Source organism: Chiloscyllium punctatum, chromosome 42 (assembly GCF_047496795.1).
Source record: "Chiloscyllium punctatum isolate Juve2018m chromosome 42, sChiPun1.3, whole genome shotgun sequence".
NCBI classification, from domain to species: Eukaryota; Metazoa; Chordata; class Chondrichthyes; order Orectolobiformes; family Hemiscylliidae; genus Chiloscyllium; species Chiloscyllium punctatum.
The window spans coordinates 40,624,904-40,650,457 of NC_092780.1; the positions used below are offsets into that span (position 1 = coordinate 40,624,904).

The window sequence follows — 25,554 nt, forward strand, 5'->3', positions numbered from 1 at the left end:
TTGATCAAGTCTGGGGAGGGGGAAGGAGCTCAGAAATAATTGAGGGGGGTAGGACTGGGAAAAAGGTAGGTGGGAGGTGATTTGAAAGCTGGTGAATTCTATGTTAAGGTCATATGATTGTAAGCTCGTGAGGTGAAATATGGTGTTCTTCCTTCTGTTCATGCCCAGGGTGGACATGTCGTTGGGGGAGTTGAAATAGCTGGCAACTGGAAGGTGGGGTTGATTGGAGCATACAGACCATAGATATTCCCTCAACTGGTCTCTCTGATTTAGAGGAGACCACATTTGGAGCAATGGATGCATCAAATCAGGTTAGAGGAAATACAGATGAATCTCTGGACTTGGAATGATTTTTTTGGGGGGGTTTTGGATGGCGGTAAGAGGGGAAGTGTAAGGGTAGGTTTTGCAACTCCTGTAGCTGTAGGGAAAGGTGGCAGGGAGTATTGATCTAATGAGTGAGTTATAGAGGGAATGGTCCCTTTTCCATCACCTGCAGTCCTCACTATCTCCAATTATTTAATTGGCTACAGGTTTTTCCCCTAAACATTCATACAACTTTTTTTCCACCTGTTTTAGAGAACTTGATACTTCTAACTTGAATTTTACTGGGGCTTCACACATTTTAGTTTTGTCAAATAAAGTGAGTTTTCATGGCTGGATCCAGCAGAAGGAATGTTGGTGGGAAAGAAATGGAGGGGAAAAAATAAGGGAGAGGGAGGATGAAGATTTCAGTTAATAGGCATGATCTTATTGATTTTGATTCATGTTGTCATATGTATTCCAGTACAAAACTACAGGAATATAATGAAAAGAATGTAATGTAGCCAACACCAGGCACCATCTTAGGTATAGGCTCCCCAGGTACAGAATCTGAAGAACAAGGTAGAAAGAAGTTAAAACTTGAATGGTGGAGCAGACTTGGGGGCTGAATGGCCTACTCCTAATTCGTATGTATTAAGGAAAAAAAGCTGACAAGAAACGTGTTGAAATACATCCTGGTAGTTTCAAAATCCAAAGAGAAGTGGAGAGTATACACTTTTTTTTGTTAATTCTAATGGACGGAGAGATTTAGTGCAGAAATCTTGGAGGTTAACCTCGTTAATTGAAAACAGACTTTCTTCATGCCAGTGTAACTTTTTAAAAAAAAACAAAGTAGAAGCGGTGTAAATGGTTGGAGATGGGAATCTCACAGTGAGAGTTGAAGTGTGGGAGAGGCGGGAGTAAATGCTGACTGGCTGGGAATACTGGAAGCTCTGTTACTGGAGTGGCGCTCACTCTGACTCTGGGCTCTCTCTCTGTTGACGCGCAGTCTCCCTGAAGCCGGGAATCGCTCAGAGACAGACGGGGCTTCGCTCGGATCGGACTCAGCCCTAGCCCCCGGTGCCAGTCCCTCCCCTCCCCGCTAGCCATGGGCAGTGGGAGCCGCTGCCAAGCTCCCCTGGCCGGCCTGCATTCTCTCTGCCTCCTCCTTGTTGCCGGGTTAAACTCTGTCACTTCAGGTAAGAGAAAAAAAGAAAAGCTCTTTATTCATTCAGATTTTTGTTTAGCTGTCCGGCTGCCAAACACACAGGGGAAGGGATGGCAAGGTTTTTTTTATTTTCCCCTAAACATTCATTACAACCCTTTTCCCAATCGTTTTAGAGAGCTTGATGCTTTTATTTCGAATTTTACTGAAGCTTCACACACTTAGTTTCGTCAAATAAAGTGAGTTTTCATGGCTGGACCCAGCATAAGGAATGTCCTGAACTGAGTGGAAACAGATGTGACTTTTTTTTGTGTGTTTTCTTTTTTCGGGGGGAGGGGATGATTTCTTAAACTCTTTTTTTTTAAAGCAAGAAGTCAAACTGTTGTAAGAGACTGCAGTTTGTGGAGAAAGTGCTTTGAAGATGACCCTCGCCTTTTAACAGTGTCTGGTTGATTGGGAATTGCCTATCCACATCACCGTTCAGCCTTGGCCCTTTCTTACAGGGCAGTGCCCCCCCATCCAGTGAAGCAAGTTGCTGGGCACTGCTTGAGCAGAAGGGGCTGACCTACCCTCACTCTGTATAGCTGTAGGTTTCTTGTTTAATTGGGTTCACTGACCCTTGTTTGTTGGTGGGGCCCACCATTGGTAGCAGTCTTAGGGAACACTGGGATTAGGAGAACTATTTCCATGGGAGCCTTTCACTGCGTACTTTTTAAGATCACAGGAATATAAGAAATAGGTCATTTGACTCTGAGGCTGTGGGAGTTGTGGCATCGACTACATTTTCACCTGGCTGCTTCTATAATCCTGGTAAATCAAAAATCTAACTCCGTTTTGAAACAGCCTTTTAAACTCCACTTCAATGCCAGTCTGTAAATGCCTCATGCTCTTCTTGATCTCAGTGGCATATCCACGTTTGGGGGGGGCGGAAAGAGTATAACATCTATGACATTAAATCCTTTAAATAATTTTAAATCCCTCGTCTTTTTTTTAATAAAAATAAATCTTTTTGGGGTGAGCACAAAATGTCATTGCAAGTTATTCCATGAAACCAGGTGAGGCTTCCTGCCTGAAACCAGCCTCTTGGAGTTGAGTTGGCAAGATGCAGTCCCATTAATAAAGTGAAAGAAGAAAATGATTTGTTTCTCTAGCACCTTTCATGATCCCTGAAGTTAATAGCTAATTACTGTTGTCATGTAGGAAATGTTATCCAATCTGCACCGCAAACTTCCACAAATAGCAACGTCATAATGACTTGGTCTTTTGTTTTACGTATTCAAGTATTTGAAGGGTGAATTTTGGCCAGGACACTGGAAAGAATTTCCCAATTTTTTTTTACAGTAGTTAGGTGCAGCTGAGAGGGTGTTTTGGGGTGGCCTTGGTTTAATGAGATTAGTGCAGTCAGTGCCATGTGTTAGCGGTGTTGAATCACTGACTTAAAGGAGCAGCAACAAATGAGGCTGCTGGCTGTCTCCCAGAATCTCACCTGAGTATTGAGTCGAGGAGTTTGCTGTGATTGAGTAGGATGAATATATGGAGAAAGTGAGGACTGCAGATGCTGGAGATCAGTGTCGAGTGTGGGGTGCTGGAAAAGCAACGAAGGTCAGGCGGCATCTGAAGAGCAGGAGAATGGACAGTTCGGGCAGGAGCCCTTCATGAATATATACAGATAAGGGCAGTCATTGGATCATCTTCCAATTGCACAGAAACTAAACCTTTCTATTCCCCTGATCCGACTCCTGAGATTTTACTTTGTCTCGCCCAGACCCCAGATGGTACCCACTTTGTGTGAAATTGGCCCTAAACTTGCTTTTTATCAGTTTATGTTGGCTCTTCTGCTTATGGTTGTAGTTTAGCTCAAAATCATCCTCAAATAATGATTTTCAATTTTACTGATAGACATCACAGGAAACCATGAGGCATCTTGAGTCTCAATTGCTGTTCAGCTCACCTTGGTTCCATATTCCTTAACACCCTTTTCTAATGACGACCCTTTCAGCCTCAGTTTTGGGATTTTCAATTTGTTCCTCGGGTTGGGTGGTCAGGAGATATTTCCATTATTTTGTAGTCCCAATTTTTCTACCCATTCCTCTGATTCAATCTCATCATGTGTTGCCACTTCATAGAGTACTGCAGTCTTTCTGACTTGCTTATTCTTTGCATCTATAATAGATTGTCAACTCCATCCATGTTTTAAGCAGGTACAGCTGGTTTAGGTCTGAGTGAGCGTAAGGGTCCAGAATGTACACTGAATTTATTTCCAGGATATTGATTCAGCAACAGTGAAAGAATGGCTATGTATATCCAATCAGGATGGTAATTGACTTGAAGAAGAACTTGAAGGTGGTGGTATTCCCATGTATTTGCTGCCCTTGTCCTTCCAGATGGAAGTGGTTGTGGGTTTGGAAGATGCTGTCTGAGGAACTTTGAATTTCTGCAGTGCATCTTGTAGATTGTTAGTGGTGAATGTCATGCCTATCAAGTGGGCTGCTTTGTCCTGGATGGTGTCACCCTCTTGAGGGTTGGAGCTGCACCCATCCAGGTAAATGGGGAGCATTCCATCACACTCCTGACTTGTGCCTTGTACATAATAGACAGGCTTTGGGGGAATCAGAAGGTGAGTTACTATCTGCAGTATTTCTAGCCTCTAAACTGCCATTGTAGCTGCTGTTTTTATGTGATGAGTCCAGTTGAGTTTCTGGTCAATAATAACCCCAGGATGGTGGGGGATTCTGTCATGGTAAATCATTGAATGTGTAGCAGTAGTGGATAGATTGCTTCTTATTGATGATGGTCATTGCCTCATTTATATGGCACGAATGTTACTAATGTGTGTACCAGGGAATCGCTATGACTGAGGTTGGTAAATGCAGCTTGGAATGAACTGTATGGAGTGTAACACACAACAGGAGGCACTGAATTTTGAAATACACCCACACAGGGGCTTCAGATCATGTAAACGAACAGAAGAACTTCCAGTCTTGTTGTTTGGCCTGGACTCTGAGAGATGCATTGTATTGTTTACATACTGGAGCCTCTTTAACTTACTGTACAGTTCCACATTAGGTAGAGGATGCAGGTAATTAAAATATTTCTGCGAATCTCTGTTTTGGTATCCCATTGAGGAAGGAAAGTAGTAGACAATAAAGGGGAGGTCTTTAAGATGCATTGTTGTTTTTGTTTCATTAGCTAGTTTGTTGGTTGGATATACATGTGTATATATAAGACATATATATTGTGTATGTGATATATGTAATCAATGTACATTGTATATCAAACTACATGATGCAACAGTACACACTGGTATGTAATGAAAGTGTGTGAACATTCTCTCCCCTACCCTCTTCTTCCACCACCCCCCCCCCCCATGGAATTGTGGACAGTTTGTGGCTGAGTTACCTCTGTCTGGTTCTTGGGCAACTTTTGACGACACATTCTATTCAACTGAAAAGCTGTCAGAGGCTTGAGCGCAAACTCTTAGGCATCAGCTACTGCCATTTTTTTCAAAATTAAATCGTAAATAATTCAAAGGTGTTTCATATTTTACAAATAACTAATCGTAAAATATTCACTTTACCCATCACTGAACCACAGTGACTGAAGTGTGTACAGTCTACAAAGTGCACTGCAGGTACATACCTTCCAAACCCCTGACCTCTGCCAACGAGAAGGACAAGGGCAGCAGATACATGGGAATGCCACCACCTGCAAGTTCCCTCCAATTAACTCACTGTTCAGACTTTGAAATATATCACTGTTCCTTCAGTGTTGCTGGGTTAAAATCCTGGAGCTCCCTTCCTGACAGAGCTGTGGGTGTGCCTTCCACCGGGAACTGTGGTGATTCACCACCATCTTCTCTGGGACAGTAGGAATGAAAAATAATTACTGGCTCAACTAGTGGCAATGACATTCTGTTAATGAATAAATAGAAACTTAACTAGGCTGATCTGAATATTAAGGGTCATTTTGGGCCTATGCCTGAAATGTCAACGCGTCTGTTCTTTGGACGCTGCCTGACCTGCTGCGCTTTTCCAGCACCTCACTTTTCGACTCTGATCTCCAGCATCTGCAGTCGTCACTTTCTTCTGATCTGGATATTAACTTTACCTGTCTGCCTCCGTTCTAAAACCATTAGCATCTTACTTAAATTAACTTTAGTAAACTTTGAAATTTTCAATTGACTCCGGTCCCAATTTTTCTTTTTTGTTTGGTGGTGTGAGTTCAACCTTCCACTTCCCTTTGTGTGAAGAAGTGCTGTCTGACATCACTTATGAAAACCCAACGTTAATTTTTAGGCTGCACTCATTATTCTGGACTTTGTTGGTGTGGATGCAGTTTCTCCCTACATAGTTCAACAAATTAATTGAGAATTTCAAACACCTCAATTCATCGTATTTGCTTAAGGGAATAATAGTCTTATCAGAAACCATTTGTACAGAATTTGATGGTTTTTGCTCTGGTTTCATTCTCTTTCCTAAACTGCTCAGAGTTTCGGGTGTGACCTGTCTGGAGCTCCATATGACAGTGATGCAGTTTCCACTGCTTTGTCTTGCAGCCCATGCAGTGTATTGAAAATTGCATTGGGTGTTCAGTCCAGTTGATGCCATGCACCACACCCACATGTACCAGCAGAGGGAGTCAGCTTAGGGAATATAAAATAATAAATTATCTATGTTTAACAACTCATACTGGTCTAATTTTAAATGTCTCTGGTTATATATTATATATATATATATATTTATTTCTGTCTGAAGAACTTCACAGCTCATCTGAGATGAATGGTAACATTCCATTTGTCTTTAAATTAGGTTTTTTATATTTGTCCAGAAGCTTTTTAGTGATTTTTCAATATTTTAAAACACATCTCTTGGCTCCTCCACATTCTGGTTTTGTGCTGTTTATAAAATACTCTATCTTTTTAGCTTCAAGTTGAATGATGTCATGGTTTTCAACATTGAATTCCTGTTTATAGAAAATTGGTTGACCACTAACCTTTTTTTAAAGTCTCTTATTAAAATTATAATGATTTAAAATTTTTAACGAAGTAGGCTATAATTTAAGGTAACTAGCAGTTTTATATCACAGAACTTAAGTGTTGCTCAAAAAGAGATGTAGTCTCAACTTTTCAAATTGCCCTACTCAGACATTTAGCAAGAATATCAATGTAATGGGAAAAGACAAGATCTATATATGAGAGGCAATGAAACTCCTCTCTGAGGACTCTGACTTAACACTGTCACCACCCTAAGGCACTTCCCCACAAGAGCTGACAAAACCATTTCCTATCCCATATGGGACCCGGGACCCGAGACCCCACTCCACAAAACCAGAACATCTGAAATAAGAGCTCAACTATTTAAGAATGAGATGAGGAATTTTTTTTCACGATTTCTTTAGCGTTTGCTACCCTAAAGAGCTGTGGAGGCTCAATCATTCAGTATGTTCAAGACTGAGGTAATTTAATTTGTAAGTATTAATGAAATGAAGCAATATGGGGGTAGTGTGGGAGAAAGTCAGCCATTTATTTTCTGAATGATTGATTATTAACTTTTTTGTTAATTTTGATAAATTCCTATCACTGATTCAGTTTCAGTAGGATGTCTAAGATCCCTTCCTCTTGTGTAGTGCAAAGTAGTATTCAGAATGTCTTCACTTTTCTAGTTTCATTGACAATAACATAATTATCATGCGGGGCACACTGCTTCTGACCAACACTTTTTGCCTAACATTAATTATATCGGGTTTGTGTTGATTTTGGTGTCACTTGAGATTTTTCTTTTCATTCTCCCTTCCTATAGCTCTCTTTATTGTTGTGTATATTTTTTATTGTTAATCTTTCCTCGTAACCAGGATCTGTGTTTAGTGTTGTATGTTTTTATGTTTTTTTCTTTCAGGTTTGCCTTTCCTCTTGTTTCCTCAGTTTTCCATGCCATGCCTTTCTTTGGCAATTAGAACTCTTTCTCTTTCATGATTATTAATGGCTCTGTTTCAGAAATTTTTCGTTCCAGCACCTACCACTGACTTTCTGTTCTTTTACCATGAACAGGATTTTTGAATTATAGTGCAGACTTCTCCTGTCCCAACCTACTGAAGTCCTCCTTCTCTAAAATCTACATGCTCAGCAGCAGTTCTGCATTTGTTCCTTTATTGCACTCTATCGTATTATAATAGTTATTAGATTTTGGAAAAAAAAAACTCTATCATGGGACATGAGTATCGCTAGCATTCCCTGTTTGCTGAAATGAGTGGCTTGCTTGATCCTTTTGGAGTACAGGGACAATCTGGGAAATTATAGGCTACTAAATCTTGCATCAGTGGTAGGGAAATTATTGGAGAAGATTTGTAGCAAAAGGATTTACTCCTGTTTGAGGAAAAATATGGACTTTGTAGTGATTAGACAGCATGGCTTTGTGCAGGGAAGGCCTTGTCTCTCAAACTTGAGTTTCAGGGGGTGACAAAGCTGATTGAGGGCAGGGTGGTAGATGTTGTCTATGTGGATTTTAGCAAGGCCTTTGACAAGGTGGCAGGATGCCACGGATGAAGTCATGTGGCATTCATGGTGAGCTGAGAAGATAGATACAGAGCTGGCCTAGTAACAGAACACAGTAGCGTGGAAGAGTGTTTTCCTGACTGGAGGTCTATGATCAGTGTTGCTGTGGATCAGTGCTGGGACCCCTGTTTGTGATATAAATGATTTGGGGTGGGGGGGGGGAAATTGTTGGCCTGATTAAATTTGCGGGTGACAGAGTTTGGGGAGGCTGAGGAGGATTGCCAGTGGATTCAGCAGGATATAGGTATGTTGGAGACTTGGTCAGAGAAATGCAGATGGAATATAATCCAGACATACATAAAGTGATGTATTTTGGCAGGAGGGAAGCATTCAGTAAGTGGTAGAGCTCTTAGAAGCATTAAAATCCAGAGGGATCTAGGCATACAGATCCACAGTTCTCTGAAAGTAACAACCCAGGTAGATAAGGTCATCAAGAAGGCAGATGGCATGCTTGCCTTCATCGGTTGGGGCACAGAATATTAAAAATTAGCAAGTCATGTTGTAGCTGTATAGAACTTTAGGCCAAATTTTGAATATTGTGTACAGTTCTGGTCATCACACTACCAGAAGGATGTTGAGGCTTTGAAGATGGTACTGAAACAGTTTACCAGGATGTTGCCTGGAGGATATTAGCTATGAGGAGAGATTGGACAAGCTATCTTGTTTTCACTTGAAAGTTGGAGGCTAAGGGGGTGGTGACCTGATAGAAGTTTACAAATCAGGTTGTAAGTTTGCTCACTGGTAGATTTGTTCTCAGACATTTTGTTACCGTGCGAGGTAACATTATCAGTGAGCCTCCGATGAAGCGCTGGTGTTCTGTCCTGCTTTCTATTTATCTGTTGTCATGGGTATTATCACTTTGGTTCTTTCTGAGATTGGTAAAGGGGTTCCAAATAAATGTGTTTGCTGATGGAGTTCCGATTTGAATGCCAGGCCAAGGAATTTCTGTGCATGTCTTTGTTTACCCTGTCCCAGGATGGACGTATTTATCCCAGTCGAACTGATGTCCCTCTTTGTCTGTGTGTGTGGATATTAGTAATAGCTGATCACGTCTTTTAGTGGCTTGTTGGTGCTTGTGTATCCTGGCGGGTAGTTTCCTGTCTGCCCAATGTAATGTTTGTTGCAGTCCTTGCAGGGTGTTTTTTTTTTGTTCTGCTGGTTGGTACAGAGTCCTTTTAAATTCATCAGGAGCTGTTTCAGTGCGGTGGTAGGTTTGTGGGCTACCAGAGGCTGGAGTAGTCTGGTCGTCATCTCCAAGATGTCTTTAATGTATGGCAGGGTGGCTAGAGACTCTGGCGTGTTGTGTCTTCTTGTTTGGGTGTTGGAATCAGCGGATTGCGTTTATTGGGTAACCGTTGTTCCGGAATGTGTTGTGTCGGTGTTTTTTCCTTTGCTTCTCTATGTTCCGGGGTGCTGCAGGGTATTGTGGCTCATTTCAATAATGTCCTGATGTAGCCCCATTTGTAGGCATTAGGATGGTTGCTCCAGTTGAATATTTGGTCAGTGTGTATGGCTTTCCTGTAAACGTTGAGACAATACATCCATCCTTGGACAGGCTAAACCAAAACCCGCACGGGAATTCCTAGAGGCCTGGCATTCAAACTAGAACTCCATCAACAAACACACCGATTTGGACCCCATTTACCAACCTGTCGGAAGAAGAACCAGAAGTGATATCACCCACCTCAGCAGACCAAGACAGATAAATAGCAAGCAGGACAGAGAGAGATCTGGGAGTTCAGGTCCACTGGACCCTGAAGCCTTCTGCAAGAAGGCATATGGTATACTTGCCTTCATTGGACAGGGTATTGAGTATAAGAGTTGGCAGGTCATGTTAAAATGGTACATGACGTCAGTTTGGCTGCACTTAGAATACGGTGTACAGTTGTGGTCGCCACATTACCAAAAGGACGTGGGCGCTTTGGAGAGGGTGCAGAGAAGGTTTATGAGGATGTTGCCTAGTATGGAGGGTGCTAGCTATGAAGAGAGGTTGAGTAGATTAGGTTTGTTTTCATTAGAAAATAGGAGATTGAGGGGGGACCTGATTGAGGTCTACAAAATCATGAAGGGTATAGACAGGATAGATACAGATAAGCTTTTTTCCCAGGGTGAAGGATTCAATAACGAGAGGTCACGCGTTCAGGTAGAGGTGAAAAGTTTAAGGGGGATACATGTGGCAAGTATTTTACACAGAGGGTGGTAGGTGCCTGGAACACATTGCCAGCAGAGATGGTAGAGGCAGGCACGGGAGATTTATTTAAGATGCGTCTAGACAGATGCATGAGTTGGTGCGGAGCAGAGGGATACAGATGCTTAGGAATTGGGTGACCGGTTTAGACAGTGGATTTGGATTAGCTCAGGCTTGGAGGGCCGAAGGGCCTGTTTCTGGGCTGTAAATTTTTTTTTGTGCTTTGTTAACACCAGTGCTTCATTGGAGGCTCACTGATAATGTTACCTTGCATGTGACAATGTCTGAAAACAAATCTACCAGCTCAGCAAGCAAACTTACAACCTGATCCACAACCTTAGCTACAAATCTTCTCAAATCACAGAAGTTTGCAAAATTGAGAGCATGGATAGAATGGACAGTCAGTCTTTTTCCTTGGATAGAAAAGTCAATTACTAGAGGACAAAGGTTTAAGGTAAAAGGGAAAGTTTTTAAAGGAGATGTGAGAGGTAAGTTTTTTTTTATACAGAGGGTGGTAAGTGGTTCTAGATTAGAGTGGTGCTGGAAAAGCACAGCAGTTCAGGCAGCATCTGAGAAGCAGGAAAATCAACATTTTGGGCAAAAGCCCTTCATCAGGAATAGAGGTTTTTACCTCGAGGGTGGTAAGTGCCTGGAATGCACTGCCAGGGGAAGTGGTAGAGGCAGGTATGTAGAAACATTCTAGAGGCATCTGGACAGACATGTGAACAGGTAGGGATGGAAGGATATGGATGGCATAGAGGCAAAAGGTTTTTATATCAGAAAGGCATCATGTGTCAGCACAGGCTTGATGGGCCATAGAACCTGTTCCTGTGTAGTACTGTTCTTTGTTCTAACAGTTGAGAATCAATGGCATTGCTGGGGATCTGAAGTGACATGTAGGCTAGGTCAGATAAAGACAGCAGATTCCCTTCCCATGAGGGAATCAGATGGGCTTTTACAACAATCAATATAGTTTCATGGTCCTAGAGTTTCTGATGGTCAAGTAGACCTGTCTGCAGTGTGGATAGATTTGCTCATGATTACCCTGCTGAACTTTGTGTGGGAGGAATCAAGCCAATGAAAATTTCCTCTGAATATATAAACACACTGTTAATTAGGGCATGAAACCTTTGGCTGAGATTCTCCCTCTGTTCCTCAGTGTGGGCGTCCTAATTTAATGCAGGCAGAATAGAAAAAAATATAACTTGCATCAATATAATGCCTTTCACAACCTCTGGACGCTCCAATGTGCTATATAGCCAATTAATTACTTCTGAAGTGTAGATTTGGAGGTGCTGGTGTTGGACTGGGATGGACAAAGTTCTAAAAAATCACACAATACCAGGTTATAGCTCAACAGGTTTATTTATAAGCACTAGCTTTCGAAGCGCTGCTTCTTCATCAGTGGTGTTGTGATTTTTAATTCTGAAGTGTAGTTACTGTTATAGAATCAGAGTTATACAGTATGGATACAGACCCTTTGGTCCAACTAGTTCATGTCAAACATAATCTCAAACTAAACTAGTCTCACCTGCCTGTTCCGGCCCATATTCCTCCAAACCTTTTTCTATTCAAGTATATCCAAATGCCCTTTAAACATTGTAATTGTGTCTACATCAACGACTTACTCGGGAAGTTCATTCCACACACAAACCACCACCTTTGTAAAACAAATTTTGCCTCATGTCTTTTTTTTAAATCCCTCTCCTCTTACTTTAAAAGTGTGCTCCCCAGTCTTGACATGCCCCATTCTTGGGGAAAGAAAAACAGCCACCATTAACTCTATCTATACCTCATTAGTTGATAAACTTCTATCAGGTTCACCTCTCAACTTCCTACACTCCAGTGAAAAAAGTCCCAGCCTATCCAGCCTTCCTTTATAACTCAAATTTTCCATACCCAGCAACATCCTAGTAAATCTCTTAGGAACCCTCTCCAGCTTGTTAATATTCTTCCTATAACTGGGCGACCAGAACAGGAGACACACTCCTGAATAGGCCTTACAATGTCCTGTACAACCTCAACGTGACTTTCCAACTCCTATACTCAAAGGACTGAGCAATGAAGGCAAGTGTGCCAAACGTCTTTTTAACCACCCGCTGCAAACTTCAAAGAATTATATACCCTCGATCCCTCTGTTCTACAACACTACCCAAGGCTCTCCCTTCCCTTGTTTTTTGTACCAAAATGCAATACCTCTTATTTATTCAGATTGAACTCCATCTGCCATTTTTCAGCTTATTGACCTATTTGATCAAGATCCCTTTGTAATCTTAGTAGACAGTGAAAGAAGGTTTTCTATGTCACCAATTTTGGTGTCATCCGCAAACTTACTAACCATGCCTTCTATATTCTCATCTAAATCATTTATAATAATAACAAACAAAATAGGGCCTGGAACCGATCCCTCTGGAACACCACTGGTGCCAGGCCTCCAGTCCAAAATGCAATCCTGCACCACCACTCTGTAACCTGCCATTATGTTTCCAATTAGAAAGCTCACCCTGAATCCCATGTGACCTAACTCTTCTAATTAGTCTAGCATGCCTTGTTGAAGGCTTTATTAAATCCAATACCGACACTTAGCAATAGAAGGTGACAGATCTGACACCACTATTGTACAACCGCATCACAGTTACCCTGAGAGATGTACACAAGACTGGAGAAATTAACAAGATCGATTTCCAAACAACAAAGCCAGAGAGTTCCAACACGCCCTGCTTCTATGGACTCCCCAAAGTACACAAAGCAGCCCCTGCTTTCCCCCCCCCCCCCCAAAAGACCCTTAGGTTTACTCCCAGGAAGACCGGCTAAAGAACTGCATCAAAGACTAAAATACCTAGAGGATAACACAATCCACTCCACCCAAGAATTCCTCTACATCATCAATAACACCAAATTAGACAAGGATGATATTATGGACACCTTTTGATATGACAGCACTGTTCAACTCCATAGACCTCTTCCTAGCCAAGGAAACATTAGCCTTGCTACTCGTAGGACTACGAATGCAGGCAGCTTCCAACACCATCAGCAAAAATGGCACCCTCAATCTACTAGATCTGTGCCTCCTGACCTACTTTATCTTCAGGTATACAAACAAACCAATGAAACCTATAGGAGCATCAATATCAGGACTAATAGCAGAAGTTGTCATGCAAAGACTAGAATGGACAGCACTACCCCATTATCCAGCCTAAACTGTGGATCCGCTGTGTAGATGACACCTGTGTCATTGCCAAATATGCATAGCTAGAAGAAACACATCAAGTCATAGACAACCTGCTTATCAGCATAAAATTTAACAAACAAGACAACAACTACTGAGTCCCCTTCCTGGATGTAATGGTTGAATGCAAGGCCAATAGGAAGCTCCAGACCAGCATATCCAAGAAGGCCACCCACATAGAGCAAGTACTCAACTACAACAGTAACCATCCCAACATCCACAAACAGAACTGCATCAGAACATTGCTCAAGTGAACTATAACACACTGCAGCATCCTGGAGCTGTGCAAAGCAGAAGAAGAATATCAACACAACTTCTTCAGAAACAACGGGTACTCCGCACGACAGACCAAAACACATCCAGACACTGGACACACTGCCATTCATCAAGCACATAGCAGAGATACGCAACAGATTACTCTGACCCCTGGGTGTCATGGTAGCCTACAAACCAACTATCACACTGACAGCTAACAACAAATATAAAGGATCCCATACCCACAACTAACAGAACCAATGTTATACACAAAATACCATGTAACGACTGCCAAAAACACAACATAGGGCACACAGAAAGGAAATTAGCCATAAGGATACACAAACACCAACTAGCCACTAAAAGACATGATCAGCTATCAGTTGTATCCATACATATGGATAATGAAGAACACCACTCCGACTGGAACGACGTATCCATCCTAGGACAAGCCAAACAGACATGCATGGGAATTCAAGGAAGCCTGGCATTCAATCTGGAACTCCATTAATAAACATGTAGAGTTGGACCCCATATACCAACCACTAAGAAACGGAACCGGCAATAAAACTGCAAATGACACCACCAACCCAACGGACCCAAACACACGCAGTAAACAGAACAGAATGTCAATGCTTCACTGGAGGTGCACTAATGATACCTAGAATGGTGATGAAACGTCTGTGAACGAACTTAGCAGCTCAGCGAGCAAGTCAATAAAAATGTTATTTCCCTTTTACATGGGGAATAAAAATCAAGTTTTTTTTCTCCAGGTATATTTTAATTATGTATTTCATATGCAGTGGATGTGGTGGTGTATTGGTAATGTCACTGGACCCCAGGCTAATATTCTGGGGTCATTGGTTCAAATCCCAGTCTGGCAGGTGATGAAGCTTGAATTTAATTGTTATGAAAGTGTCTGACCGGGTTTACTATACCATGTTAGAGAGAGAATTCTGCCCTTTGCATCTGGTCTGGTTATTTGTAACTCGAGGCCCCCAGCAATGACTCTGATCTTAATGGCCCTCTGATTAATTAGGGCAGGTCAAGCCAGCGATGACCACTTCCCATAGAGGAAGGGCGTTAATTGAAGTTTTACTTGAGCCAATAGAAAGATGCGGTTGAAACTGCATAATTGTTGAGCTAGGTGTTGTATACCTGTAGTGAACCGACTTGAAGATTATAAAGTTGAGTCTGTGTTAGAATGTTTGTAGGTTCTGGATTTGGTGAGGAACTATTTCTTGCTCAAGAATTTGTTCTCTTAAATTGTTAGGAGCTCAAAGTGGAATTATAATTTTCTAGGGAAAGAAACCAACATCATAGCACCCTGTTCAGTCTACATTAATAAGTACGCTTTTATTTTCTATCCCTGCCTTGTTTGGTTTGTTGCCCCATAGAGTGTGCAGTAAATACAGATTCCCACGGTTCCGATGCGGTTTCTTCCCGTGAGAAGGAACCAACTCCATTTAACGCATCTTAATGAAATATCGGTCATGGGAAGAAGAGATCTAGGTACAGGTTTGAATGATGAAGGTTTATTCATTTGGCACATGTCCCTCCTGTTGACCTCCATGGAGAAACATGGATGGTCATTGCCCTATTACGTGCACAACCACCTAAAGCCCATGAGTCCTGGATAGCAACTCTATGAATTTTACGAGGGAAGATGAGGCACACTAATCCCAGAGGGCTCACTGAGATCTACAAACCTGAGGCACACCACTAGTCACTGATTGCCAGCCAGAATAGCACTCATTTATTCCCACTCTTTGCTTCCTGTCAGTCAACCAATCCTCTACCCAGGCTAATACTCTACCCCTAACACCATGCATGCTTGCCCTTATCCAGTTGGCCCAGTATGTCATTCCGTCTCCTCTATCCCTATGCCTCCCCATCCAATGCTTGCTCTTCTAACAGCTAGACATATCATAAAATGAATGGGTGCCCAGTGACTCCCTGCACTGTTACGCTGAATCTGGGAATGCCTCACCCCCAGCTGCAATGTGTTACACTGTCCGATTTGTTATCTGAAGGATATTATTAAACTGGAGAGGGTTCAGAAAAGACTTATCAGGATGTTGCTGGGAATGGAATATTCGAGGTATGAAAATAGACGGAGTTTCTTCACTGGAGTGTAGGAGGTTGAAAGGTGACCTTATTGATGTTTATAAAATCATAACTAGCATAGATAAGGTGAATGACAAGGGTCTTTTACTTAGGGTGGGGGAATTCAAAACTAGCGGGCATGTTTTTAAGGGGAGGCAAATAGATTTAAAAAGGATATGGGGAGGCAATGTTTTCACACAGACCCTGGAATTAACGGCCAGAGAAAGTGGTGGATGCAAGTACAGTTAGGCTGTTTTAAAAGACATTTGGACAAGTTCATGAATAGGAAAGGTTTGGAGGGATATGGGCAAGAAGGACTAGTTTTGAGAACATGGTCAGCGTGGACTGGTTGGACTGAAGGGTCTGTTTACGTCTTGTATGACTCTGGTTAATTTGACGATTTCAATCACAGGACCCCATCAATCTAATCGGCGTCTCAGTTCTGTCAGATTCAGCTGGACCACAGCTGTGCAATTCTTCTGTTTTATGCCGTGTGTTGGATCTTTCCCTTGCTGTATTTTGAGACAATGAGCTGACTTAGGGAATCTATTATTGGTTCTGGAACTGAGCTCCACCAATCAGAAAACTCCAGGTTTGGTTCCAAGCCTGTTACATTAAGTACAATTAACAAATGACGTGGCAATCTCTCTGCAAATGGGGATAAGAACAGCTGCTGTGAATTTATATAGCCCCTTTGTGACCTCAGGATTTTCCAAATCACTTTACATCCAGTGAAGTGCAGTGATTGCTATAATGTAGGAAACAGAGGAGCCCATTTACACACTGCAGGCTCCAAATAATAGCATTGTGATATGACCTGATCATTTGATTTAGAGGAAAAAAAACTGCAGAGGTTGTAAATCAGAAACAAAACCTGAAGTTGCTGGAAAAGCTCATCGTCTGGAAGCATCTGTGAAGGAAAATCAGAGTTAACGTTTCAAGTCTGGTGACTGAGGAAGGGTCACTGAACTCAACATTAACTCTGATTTCACTTCACAGATACTGCCAGACTTGCTGAGCTTTTCCAGCAACTTCTGGATTTGATTTAGTAATGTTGAATGAGAGAGAAATGTTGGGCAGGCCATCAGCAAAGAACCCCCTAACCATATTTACCTAAATATTCCAAGGGATCATCTTTTGTCTTACTAAGAAAACAATCAGGCATCTCAATTTAATATCTCACCAAGAGGACTCCCTTTCAACTGAGGTATCAGCCTCACTGATGTGCTGTGGTCCCTGAATTGGGACTTGAATCAGACTCTCTCACTTGGGTAATTGTCTTCACAACTGGGTCACGTCTGACTCCTCACCAGATAAAGACTCTGGTGTAATGCTCACTCAGTCAAATAACTGACAGTTTTGTAGCCTGGTGCACGATGACTATTGGGCAGATGTACTGGGAGCCTCATCATTGCCAAGGGAGGCACACTGTAGGCAATCCAGAAGGAGACATGGGTTCAAACCAAACCAAGGTAAGTGGATTTAATTTAATAAAACACAAACTTAACAGTTTGTGTAAGAATGACCATCATTGTGAAAACCCCTCTGGTTCACTAATGTTCTTTGGCGATGGAAGTCTGCCATTCTTACCCAGTCTGGCCAAGATGGGACTTCAGACCTACAACAATGTGGTTAACTCTGAACAGTCTTCAGAAGCTACTCCGTTGTATCTAATTGCTACACAGCCTAAGAAAACATGAAACTGGATGAATTACCTGATGACGCAGGAAACCTCATGACTTGGAACTATTATCGCTATTGCTGTCAAAAGTCCTGAAACTCCTTTAACATCACAGTGGGTGTGTCTACATGTAACGGACTGCAAAGATTCAAGAAGGCAGCTCACCACAACCACCTCCAAGTCAAAAATCAAACCACACCAGCTTTAACAGTCCAACAGGTTTAAATGAAATTGCAAGCTTTCCGAGCTCTGCTTCTTCCTCAGGCGTGGTTTGATAGAGAGGGATGAGACACAGTATTTATAAGCAAAAAGTTAATAACTTTAAAACTAGCTGACTTTGTTGAATCCTTTTAATCAGTTAGGAAGTAGACTGCTGAATAAAATGCAAAAGTCAGATTCCTTTCAAGTCTTTGTCCGTAGATAATTAAGGGTTTTATCAATGTCAAAAAGGTGATATCTCTGGTTAGATAATGCACTTTAGGTATGAGGTTTTGCTTCGATTCTATCGATGTTTGAAGTTGAGGTCCGGTTTTTTTTGACAGAAAAGAATCTTGAATGAAATAATTCCCCTCGGTGGGTGTGTGTGTGTCTGTGTGTGTGTGGAGGGAGGGGGGGGGGTGCGTTAGGGCTACCTGTCGTGTGACATGAACCAGAGATCATGGTTGAGACCGTTGTCACCAGTACAGAACTTAGTTATCAGTCACTCCTCTGCTTTTTTGCGTTGTTGCAGATCTCTAAGTCCACCTTAGAGGACGCTCACCTAAAAATTTGGAGGCTGAATGTCACACTTATATATACAGGGGTGTGTGCGCACACCGTCTCTCTGTCTCTCCCTCACACAGTCCTACTTGTACCATCCCTCTCCCCACCAACCCCACGCGTGCCACCAACCCACCCACACCCTCCTACCTTCTGTAGGACTTTGGCTCAATCTACCAGCTTACTTTCTTCTATGTGTGAGCCGAGTCCTGTGTGTTCTTTAAATGAAGCAATAGGAGAAGATATTCGGTCTCACACTCTTAGTTCATATTAGCAGTAAGTGGACAAAGTATACAGAGCTCTGGGTCTAGACCTTTCTGTCCCTGACAAACTACAAAGTGTGTCAGTTCACAAAGTACGACCTATTCCTGTCCCTGACCCAGTCTTTTATACAATACAAAACGTCATGCAATCACTGAGGTGGGATTGTCTTCTGATTGGCTGTTGATCTGACTCCATTCTCCGCCTCCTCGTGTTCCCGGATGTCCGACCCCATGTGACCTCCGCGCGAAACAGAGCATCACCAAAGCCTTCCGAATGCCGAGTATATTTACACTCTCTCACCAAGCCATATATTTACACTTTACACCCTCCTACCTTCACACTCTCACGTCATGCTCCAAGCTCCCTCTATCCCCCCCATTCTCTTGTGAGCCCCTACCCTTCTGCGCATGCCCCTTCTCCCTCCATCCTGTGCGTGGTCCCACCCATATCCCCACGCTACTCTCTCATGTGTGCCCTCGTGATGTGTCTATCTCGTGCGCCCTTGCGGGCCCCCACGTTCTCTCACTTGCCCTCTCTCCCTCTCTCTCTCGCATGCCCTCGCGCACACTCTCTTTGTTTCGCACTCCACTCTCTCGTCCTCCCTCTTGCATGCTGTCTCTCGCGCGCACACAGGCACAAACACAAACACGTTCTCTTTCTCTCACCCACAGAGGGGAATTATTTCATTCAAGATTCTTTTCTGTCAAAAAGATAAGACCAGATCTCAGCTTAGAATGTATATTTGAAGCAGGGCCTCCTACGTAAAGTGCATTGTCTAACCTGAGATATCACCTCTTGGACTTTGATAAAACCTTTAATTACTTAGAGACTAAGACTTGAAAGGAATCTGGATTTTGCATTTTAAGCAGCAGTCTATCTCTTAACTGATTAAAACTAGCTGCCTTTTTGAATGCTTTAAAGTTATTAACTTTTTGCTTATAAACACTGTGTCTCATATCTCTGTATCGTACCACACCTGGGGATGGAGTGGAACTCTGAAAGCTTGCAATTTGAAATAAACCTGTTGGACTATAACCTGGTGTCATTTGACTTTTGACCTTGTCCACCCCAGTTCAAATCCAGCATCTCCACATCCTTTCCAAAGCAATTGGGAATAGGCAGGAATGCTGGCTGAGTCAGCAACAGCTGAAAATGTGTTGCTGGAAAAGCGCAGCAGGTCAGGCAGCATCCAAGGAACAGGAGAATCGACGTTTCGGGCATAAGCCCTTCTTCAGAAGGGCTTATGCCCGAAACGTCGATTCTCCTGTTCCTTGGATGCTGCCTGATCTGCTGCGCTTTTCCAGCAACACATTTTCAGCTCTGATCTCCAGCATCTGCAGTCCTCACTTTCTCCTGAGTCAGCAACACCCACTCTTTCAAAAAGAACCAAAGCCAACATGAAACCGAATGGCTAAGAGGAAGTATTGCCTTGGTTAAAAAGTGTATGTTAGTAATTATTGTGAGCACTATGTATTTGCAGTGTGTCTCTTCCAGGATCTGACCTGCCCTGAGATATGGCAGCCCATCCTCAATCCTGGGTTTGCAGGTAGGGAGGGCAACGCAGGATATCTAGCTGCCTTTAACAGCTAAAGGCTGTGGGTTGGCATTCTAAGCTGTGGTCCCTCACAACATGACTTCCTGAAGAGAATAGGAGAGCCATAGTAAGTGAAGCCAAATGTATCAAAGATGATGCTGCCAGTGAGTTACCCTAGGCTGCATCTACTGGCAATGAGCTTCTCAAGGCATTGCCAATTGCTAGCTGGTCCAAAACATGACAGTTGTCCATATTCCTCCTCCCTGCAGCCCATTCTCCTGCATATTAATTGTTGTTTGACAGAGGATTTTGTTTAATTTTTGTATTTCACATCATTTTCAGGAGCAGTGCCATACTTTTAAAGTTTCTTTCTCTTTCGATGGCAAAATACAATCAGCTCAGCCGTGAGCATTCTGAACTCCATTCACATTGCTGTGCACAAGTTTTTGTTACTTGTTCATGGGGTATGAGCATCACTGGCTGGACCAGCATTTATTGCCTAATTGCACAAAGGGTAGTTAAGAGTTAACCACATTGCTGTGGGCCTGGAGTCACAGGGATGCCAGACCAGATAAGGATCACAGTTTCCTTCTCTAAAAGACATTAGTGAACCATTATAGGACTTTTCTGACATACAACAATGGAATCATGGTCATTATGGGACTCTTAACTCCAGATTTAAAAAAAACTTCTTATTTGGCCAATTCAAACAGTGCTGCAATTCATGAGTAATGTCTTTGATATTTCGCTCCACTAATAATGACCAAGAGACAGTGAATTATAAATAAGATTCTAATCTTCTGAGGAAGGGTCACTCGACCTGAAATATTAACACTGATTTCTCTCCACAGATGCTGCCAGACTTTTCCAGCAATTTGTTCTTTTTTCTAATCTTCCCTGTCCTTTTCTGGAAGGGCCCAGCAGTCACTGAGAGGTTCTTCATCACAGGTGCCATTCTCCTCTGGTTCACTTGAAGCGCCCATTTTTGCAAATAAGTCTAGAAGTTTGACAATTTAGCAGACTTTCTGCAGAGAGGGAGGGAGACTTGGAACATTAATTTGAACATTTTCCCATGACAAACCAAGCAGCCACAAACAGGAATTGAAACCAACTCCTGTAGTAGTTCAGTATGAGGGGACTGAATTGAGTTTTCAAAGGGAGTCTGAAATTAAACTTGAATGTATGTATTATTGACAATACTCCCATTGGTATTGCCTTGGTATCTTGCTTAATCTATTTTTTGGTGACTGACAGCGACGAATATCAATTCGTAGTTACATTTCGGTTTGTGGGAACTTCAGAAACGCTTCATTGGCTCATCCTGGGGTTGTGAAGGATGCTATAGCATTAGAGTATTTGTTTTACTCTTTGCGTGGCTCATCACATTTGAATTGAGATGAAGATCCTAGTGTTGCTGTTTCCACAATCTGTGGAGTTGAGGTCATGGCTTCTTGCAGGTTTGTGTGCCCTGGACAGTTGAGAAGACCTGGATGACTTTGACTGAGGCACTTCTTTGATTTTCCTTTTCTCCTGGTATCTTGGATCCTGGTTTGCTGCTCAATACCTGTTGTACTGACTAAAGGTTTTCCATGTGGAGCTGTGGGCACGTGCTGCCATTTGATCTGTAATATATTGTCGAGGCTCCACTGGTAAATACTGTAATAAACCTTAGAACATAGTAGAAATGTACAGCACAGAAAAGCCCTTTGGCCCATGATGTTGTGCTGAGAATTAACCCTAATATAAAATATTATAACCTATGCACCCCTCAATTTACTGCTCCCCATGTGCATGTCCAGCAGTCACTTAAATGTCCCTAATGACTCTTGCTTCCACCACCACCACCGCTGGCAATGCATTCCATGCATTCACAACTCACTCACAACAAAGAAATGCTGGACTCTATTAATTTTATCTGGAATAAAGCTGGTAAAAACTTAGAATGCAGAGCTGGGCTGAGAAATGGCCGATGGAGTTCAACCTGGATAAATGCAAAGTGATGCATTTTGGAAGGTCGAACTCAAATGCTGGATATCGGATTAAAGACAGGATTCTTGGCAGTGTGGAGGAACAGAGGGATCTGGGTGTTCAAGTACCCTCTATACCTTTCTCTTAATATCTCAAACCTATGACCCCTTGTGCCAGTCAATCCTGTCCTGAGGAAAAGTCTCTGACTATTGACTCTATCCAAGCCCCTCATTATCTTGTACACCTTGATCAGGTCACCTCGCTTCCTCCTCTCCAGAGAGAAAAGTCTGAGCTTAGTCAACCTCCCTTCATAAAGCAAGCCCTCCAGTCCAGGCTGCATCCTGGTAAACCTTCTTTGCACCCTCTCTAAAGCCTCTGTATCTTTTCTATAGTAAGGTGACCAGAACTGGACACAATATTCCAAGTAAGGTCTCACCAGGGATTTGTAGAGCTGTAGCAAAACCTCGTGGCTCTTAAACTCGATCCCCCTGTAAATGAAAGCCAAAATACCATATGCCTTCTTAACATCCCTATCCACTTGGGTGGCACTTTTGAGGGATCAATGTACTTGCACACCCACATCCCTCTGTTCCACCACACTGCCAAGAATCCTGTCTTTAATCCTATATTCAGCATTCGGGTTTGACCTTCCAAAATGCATCACTTCACATTTATCCAGGTTGAACTCCGTCGGCCGTTTCTCAGCCCAGCTCTGTATCCTAAGTTTTCACCAGCCTTATTCCAGATAAAATTAATACAGTCCAACATTTTTTTTTGACAACTCTTCCATCCCTTTCCAAAGCATCTTCCTAGAGACGTACTGTAGGTACCACAGTTGCTCTTTTGCCTTCTCCCTTTCCATCAACCAAGGACCCCAAATACTCCTTCTCATTGTCGTAATGTGCTCTTCTCTGCACTGGAGAGACCAACTGTAGATAGGTTGATGGTGGAATACTGCCTCTGGCTCTGCAAACAACGTCTTGAAAATCTGATCACCTACCATTTTTATTTTCAATTAAAATGAGGTCATTCTGATCTCTCTGTCCTCAGTCTCCTATCGTACCCTGCTCCGGGGAAACTGAATGGGAATTCGAGGACTGCATCTCTCCTTTTAGGTACTGGATTCAACCACTTCAGACCTTGGTGGGAATCAAACCCATCTCCCCAGATAGATAGATAGTTACCAGAGTTTCTAAATTACTAGATTAGATTAGATTAGATTACTTACAGTGTGGAAACAGGCCCTTTGGCCCAACAAGTCCACACCGCCCCGCCGAAGCGCAACCCACCCATACCCCTACATCTACCCCTTACCTAACACTATGGGCAATTTAGCATGGCTAATTCACCTGAACCTGCACATCTTTGGAGTGTGGGAGGAAACCGGAGCACCCGGAGGAAACCCACGCAGACACGGGGAGAATGTGCAAACTCCACACAGAGAGTCGCCTGAGGCGGGAATTGAACCCGGGTCTCTGGCGCTGTGAGGCAGCAGTGCTAACCACTGTGCCACCGTGCCGCCACTAGTGCAATGACATTTTGATTATGCCACTACCTTATCATTTACATGTCTTCTAGATCTATCTTTTGTTTCTTTCCTAGCTCCATTTCCGTTCCCCTTTTGCCTTGCACTATCATCTGTTGTTGCTTAGTTTCTCCAGCTTGTGACCGGATTGCAAACCTCTCCCTTCTGTTCCTGATCCTTTATTTTCCTCTTTGAGCTTAAAGCCCATTACATTTCTACTTTTTTCCAGATCCGATTAAAAGATCACTGTCCTGAAACATTAACTCTTACCCTAATCCACAGATGCTGCCTGACCTGCTGAGCACTTCCAGTAGTTTCTGCTCAATTTCAGATATTCAATATCGCTGCTGTTCCACTTTGGGGAGATGGTTTTGCTGTTCTTTCCACCAATACATGCACACACACCACCTGTGCGTGCACACACCCCATCCACATGTGTGCACACCGGGGTTTGATGTATGATGTGCAATCAGGTAATATTGGATATGTTTTGAATGATCTTGTGAAAAGAATTCTTTCCATGAGTGTTCCTTTTCTTCTGTTTTTTAAATTCTTCCCTTTTCACAGCTAATGCAAGAAGATATCTTATTGCTGCAGAAATATTGTTTGAGGTGTGTGAGTGAAGACGGTTTTGGATTCAGCCTCCAGCTCGGCACCCTGCACTGACCAACAACCCCCCTCTTTCTCCCCCTTCCGTTTCTCCCCCCCGCCCCCGACTATACTGCTTTGGGTGAGATGGTGGAACACACAATGCCTCAGTAAGATTGACTAGATTGTCTTAGATTAGATTATCTCTACTATGAGTCAGTCACTTAAACCAGATCAAAAAGAGGTTTTGTTTTTAAAAATAAAATCCAAATAGTGTGGATGTTAGAAATCGATGATAAGTAAAAAGTTCTGGAAATGTTCCAAAGGTCAAGCAGCATCTGTTGGGCAAAAGGTCATGTTTTGGGTAATCATAGAGTCCTTACAGTGTGTAAGCAGGCATTTTGGTCTGTCGAATCCACACTGACCTCTGAACAGCATCCCTCCCACATTGACCCCCCAAATCCCACCTTGCCTGTAACCCTGCATTTCCCATGGTCAATCCACTTAACCTGGACACTATGAGCAATTTCCCATGCCTAGAGCAACCAGAGGAAACTCAGGCAGGCATGTGGAGTCAGAGTCATACATCACAGAAACAGACCGTTTGGTCCAACCAGTCCACGACAAGCATAATTCCAAACTAAACTAATCCCACCTGCCTGCCCCATATCCTTCCAAACCTTTCCTATTCATGTACATATACAATTTATTTTGTACTTTAAATTTATTTGTACTTTATGGATAACACAGTGACTCAGTGGTTAGCACTGCTGCCTCACAATGCCAGGGACCTGGGTTTGATTCCAGCCTCCGGTGACTGTCTGTCTATGTGGAGTTTGCACATTCTCCCCGTGTCTGCGTGGCTTTTCTCCGGGCGCCCCAGTTTCCTCCCATAGTCCAAAAATGTGCAGGTTGGGTGAATTGGCCGAACTAAATTGCCTGTAGTGTTCAGGGATGTGTAGGTTAGGTGCAGTAATCAGGGGAAATAGGTCAGTGTGAACTAGTTGGGCCAAACGGCTAGTTTCCACACTAAAGGAATTCTATGTACCTGCATCCACCACTTCCTCAAAGTTCATTCCATACATGAACCACCCTCTGTGTAAAAAAAAAAGTTTGCCTCATGTCTTTTTTTTTTAAAATGTCTCTCATCTCGCCTTAAAAATGTGCCCCTAGTCTTGAAATCCCCCATCCTAGGGAAGAAGCAACTACCATTAATTCTATCTATACCACTCATTATTTTATAAATCTCTATTAAGTTGCCTCTCAACCTCCTATGCTCCAGTGGAAAAAGTTCCAATTTACTCAGCTTTTCTTTATCACTCAAATCTTCCATACACAGCAACGTTCTTATCCAGATCATTTATATAAATGATCAACAAAAGAGGACCCAGAACCAATCCCTCCAGAACACCACTGGTGCCAGGCCTCCAGTCCGAAAAGCA

General features: G+C 42.7%; 1 protein-coding gene across 1 annotated transcript in view; it reads left to right on the forward strand.

Moving 5' to 3' along the window:
• Positions 1–1,224: 1,224 nt before the first annotated feature.
• The window catches only part of mrc2 (mannose receptor, C-type 2), a 299,439-nt gene continuing 275,109 nt past the window's right edge, over positions 1,225–25,554 (forward strand). The window contains exon 1 of the mRNA XM_072561856.1: positions 1,225–1,499. Coding sequence (XP_072417957.1) covers positions 1,409–1,499 — 91 coding nt within the window. The 5' untranslated portion in view covers positions 1,225–1,408. The remainder of the gene's footprint in view (positions 1,500–25,554) is intronic.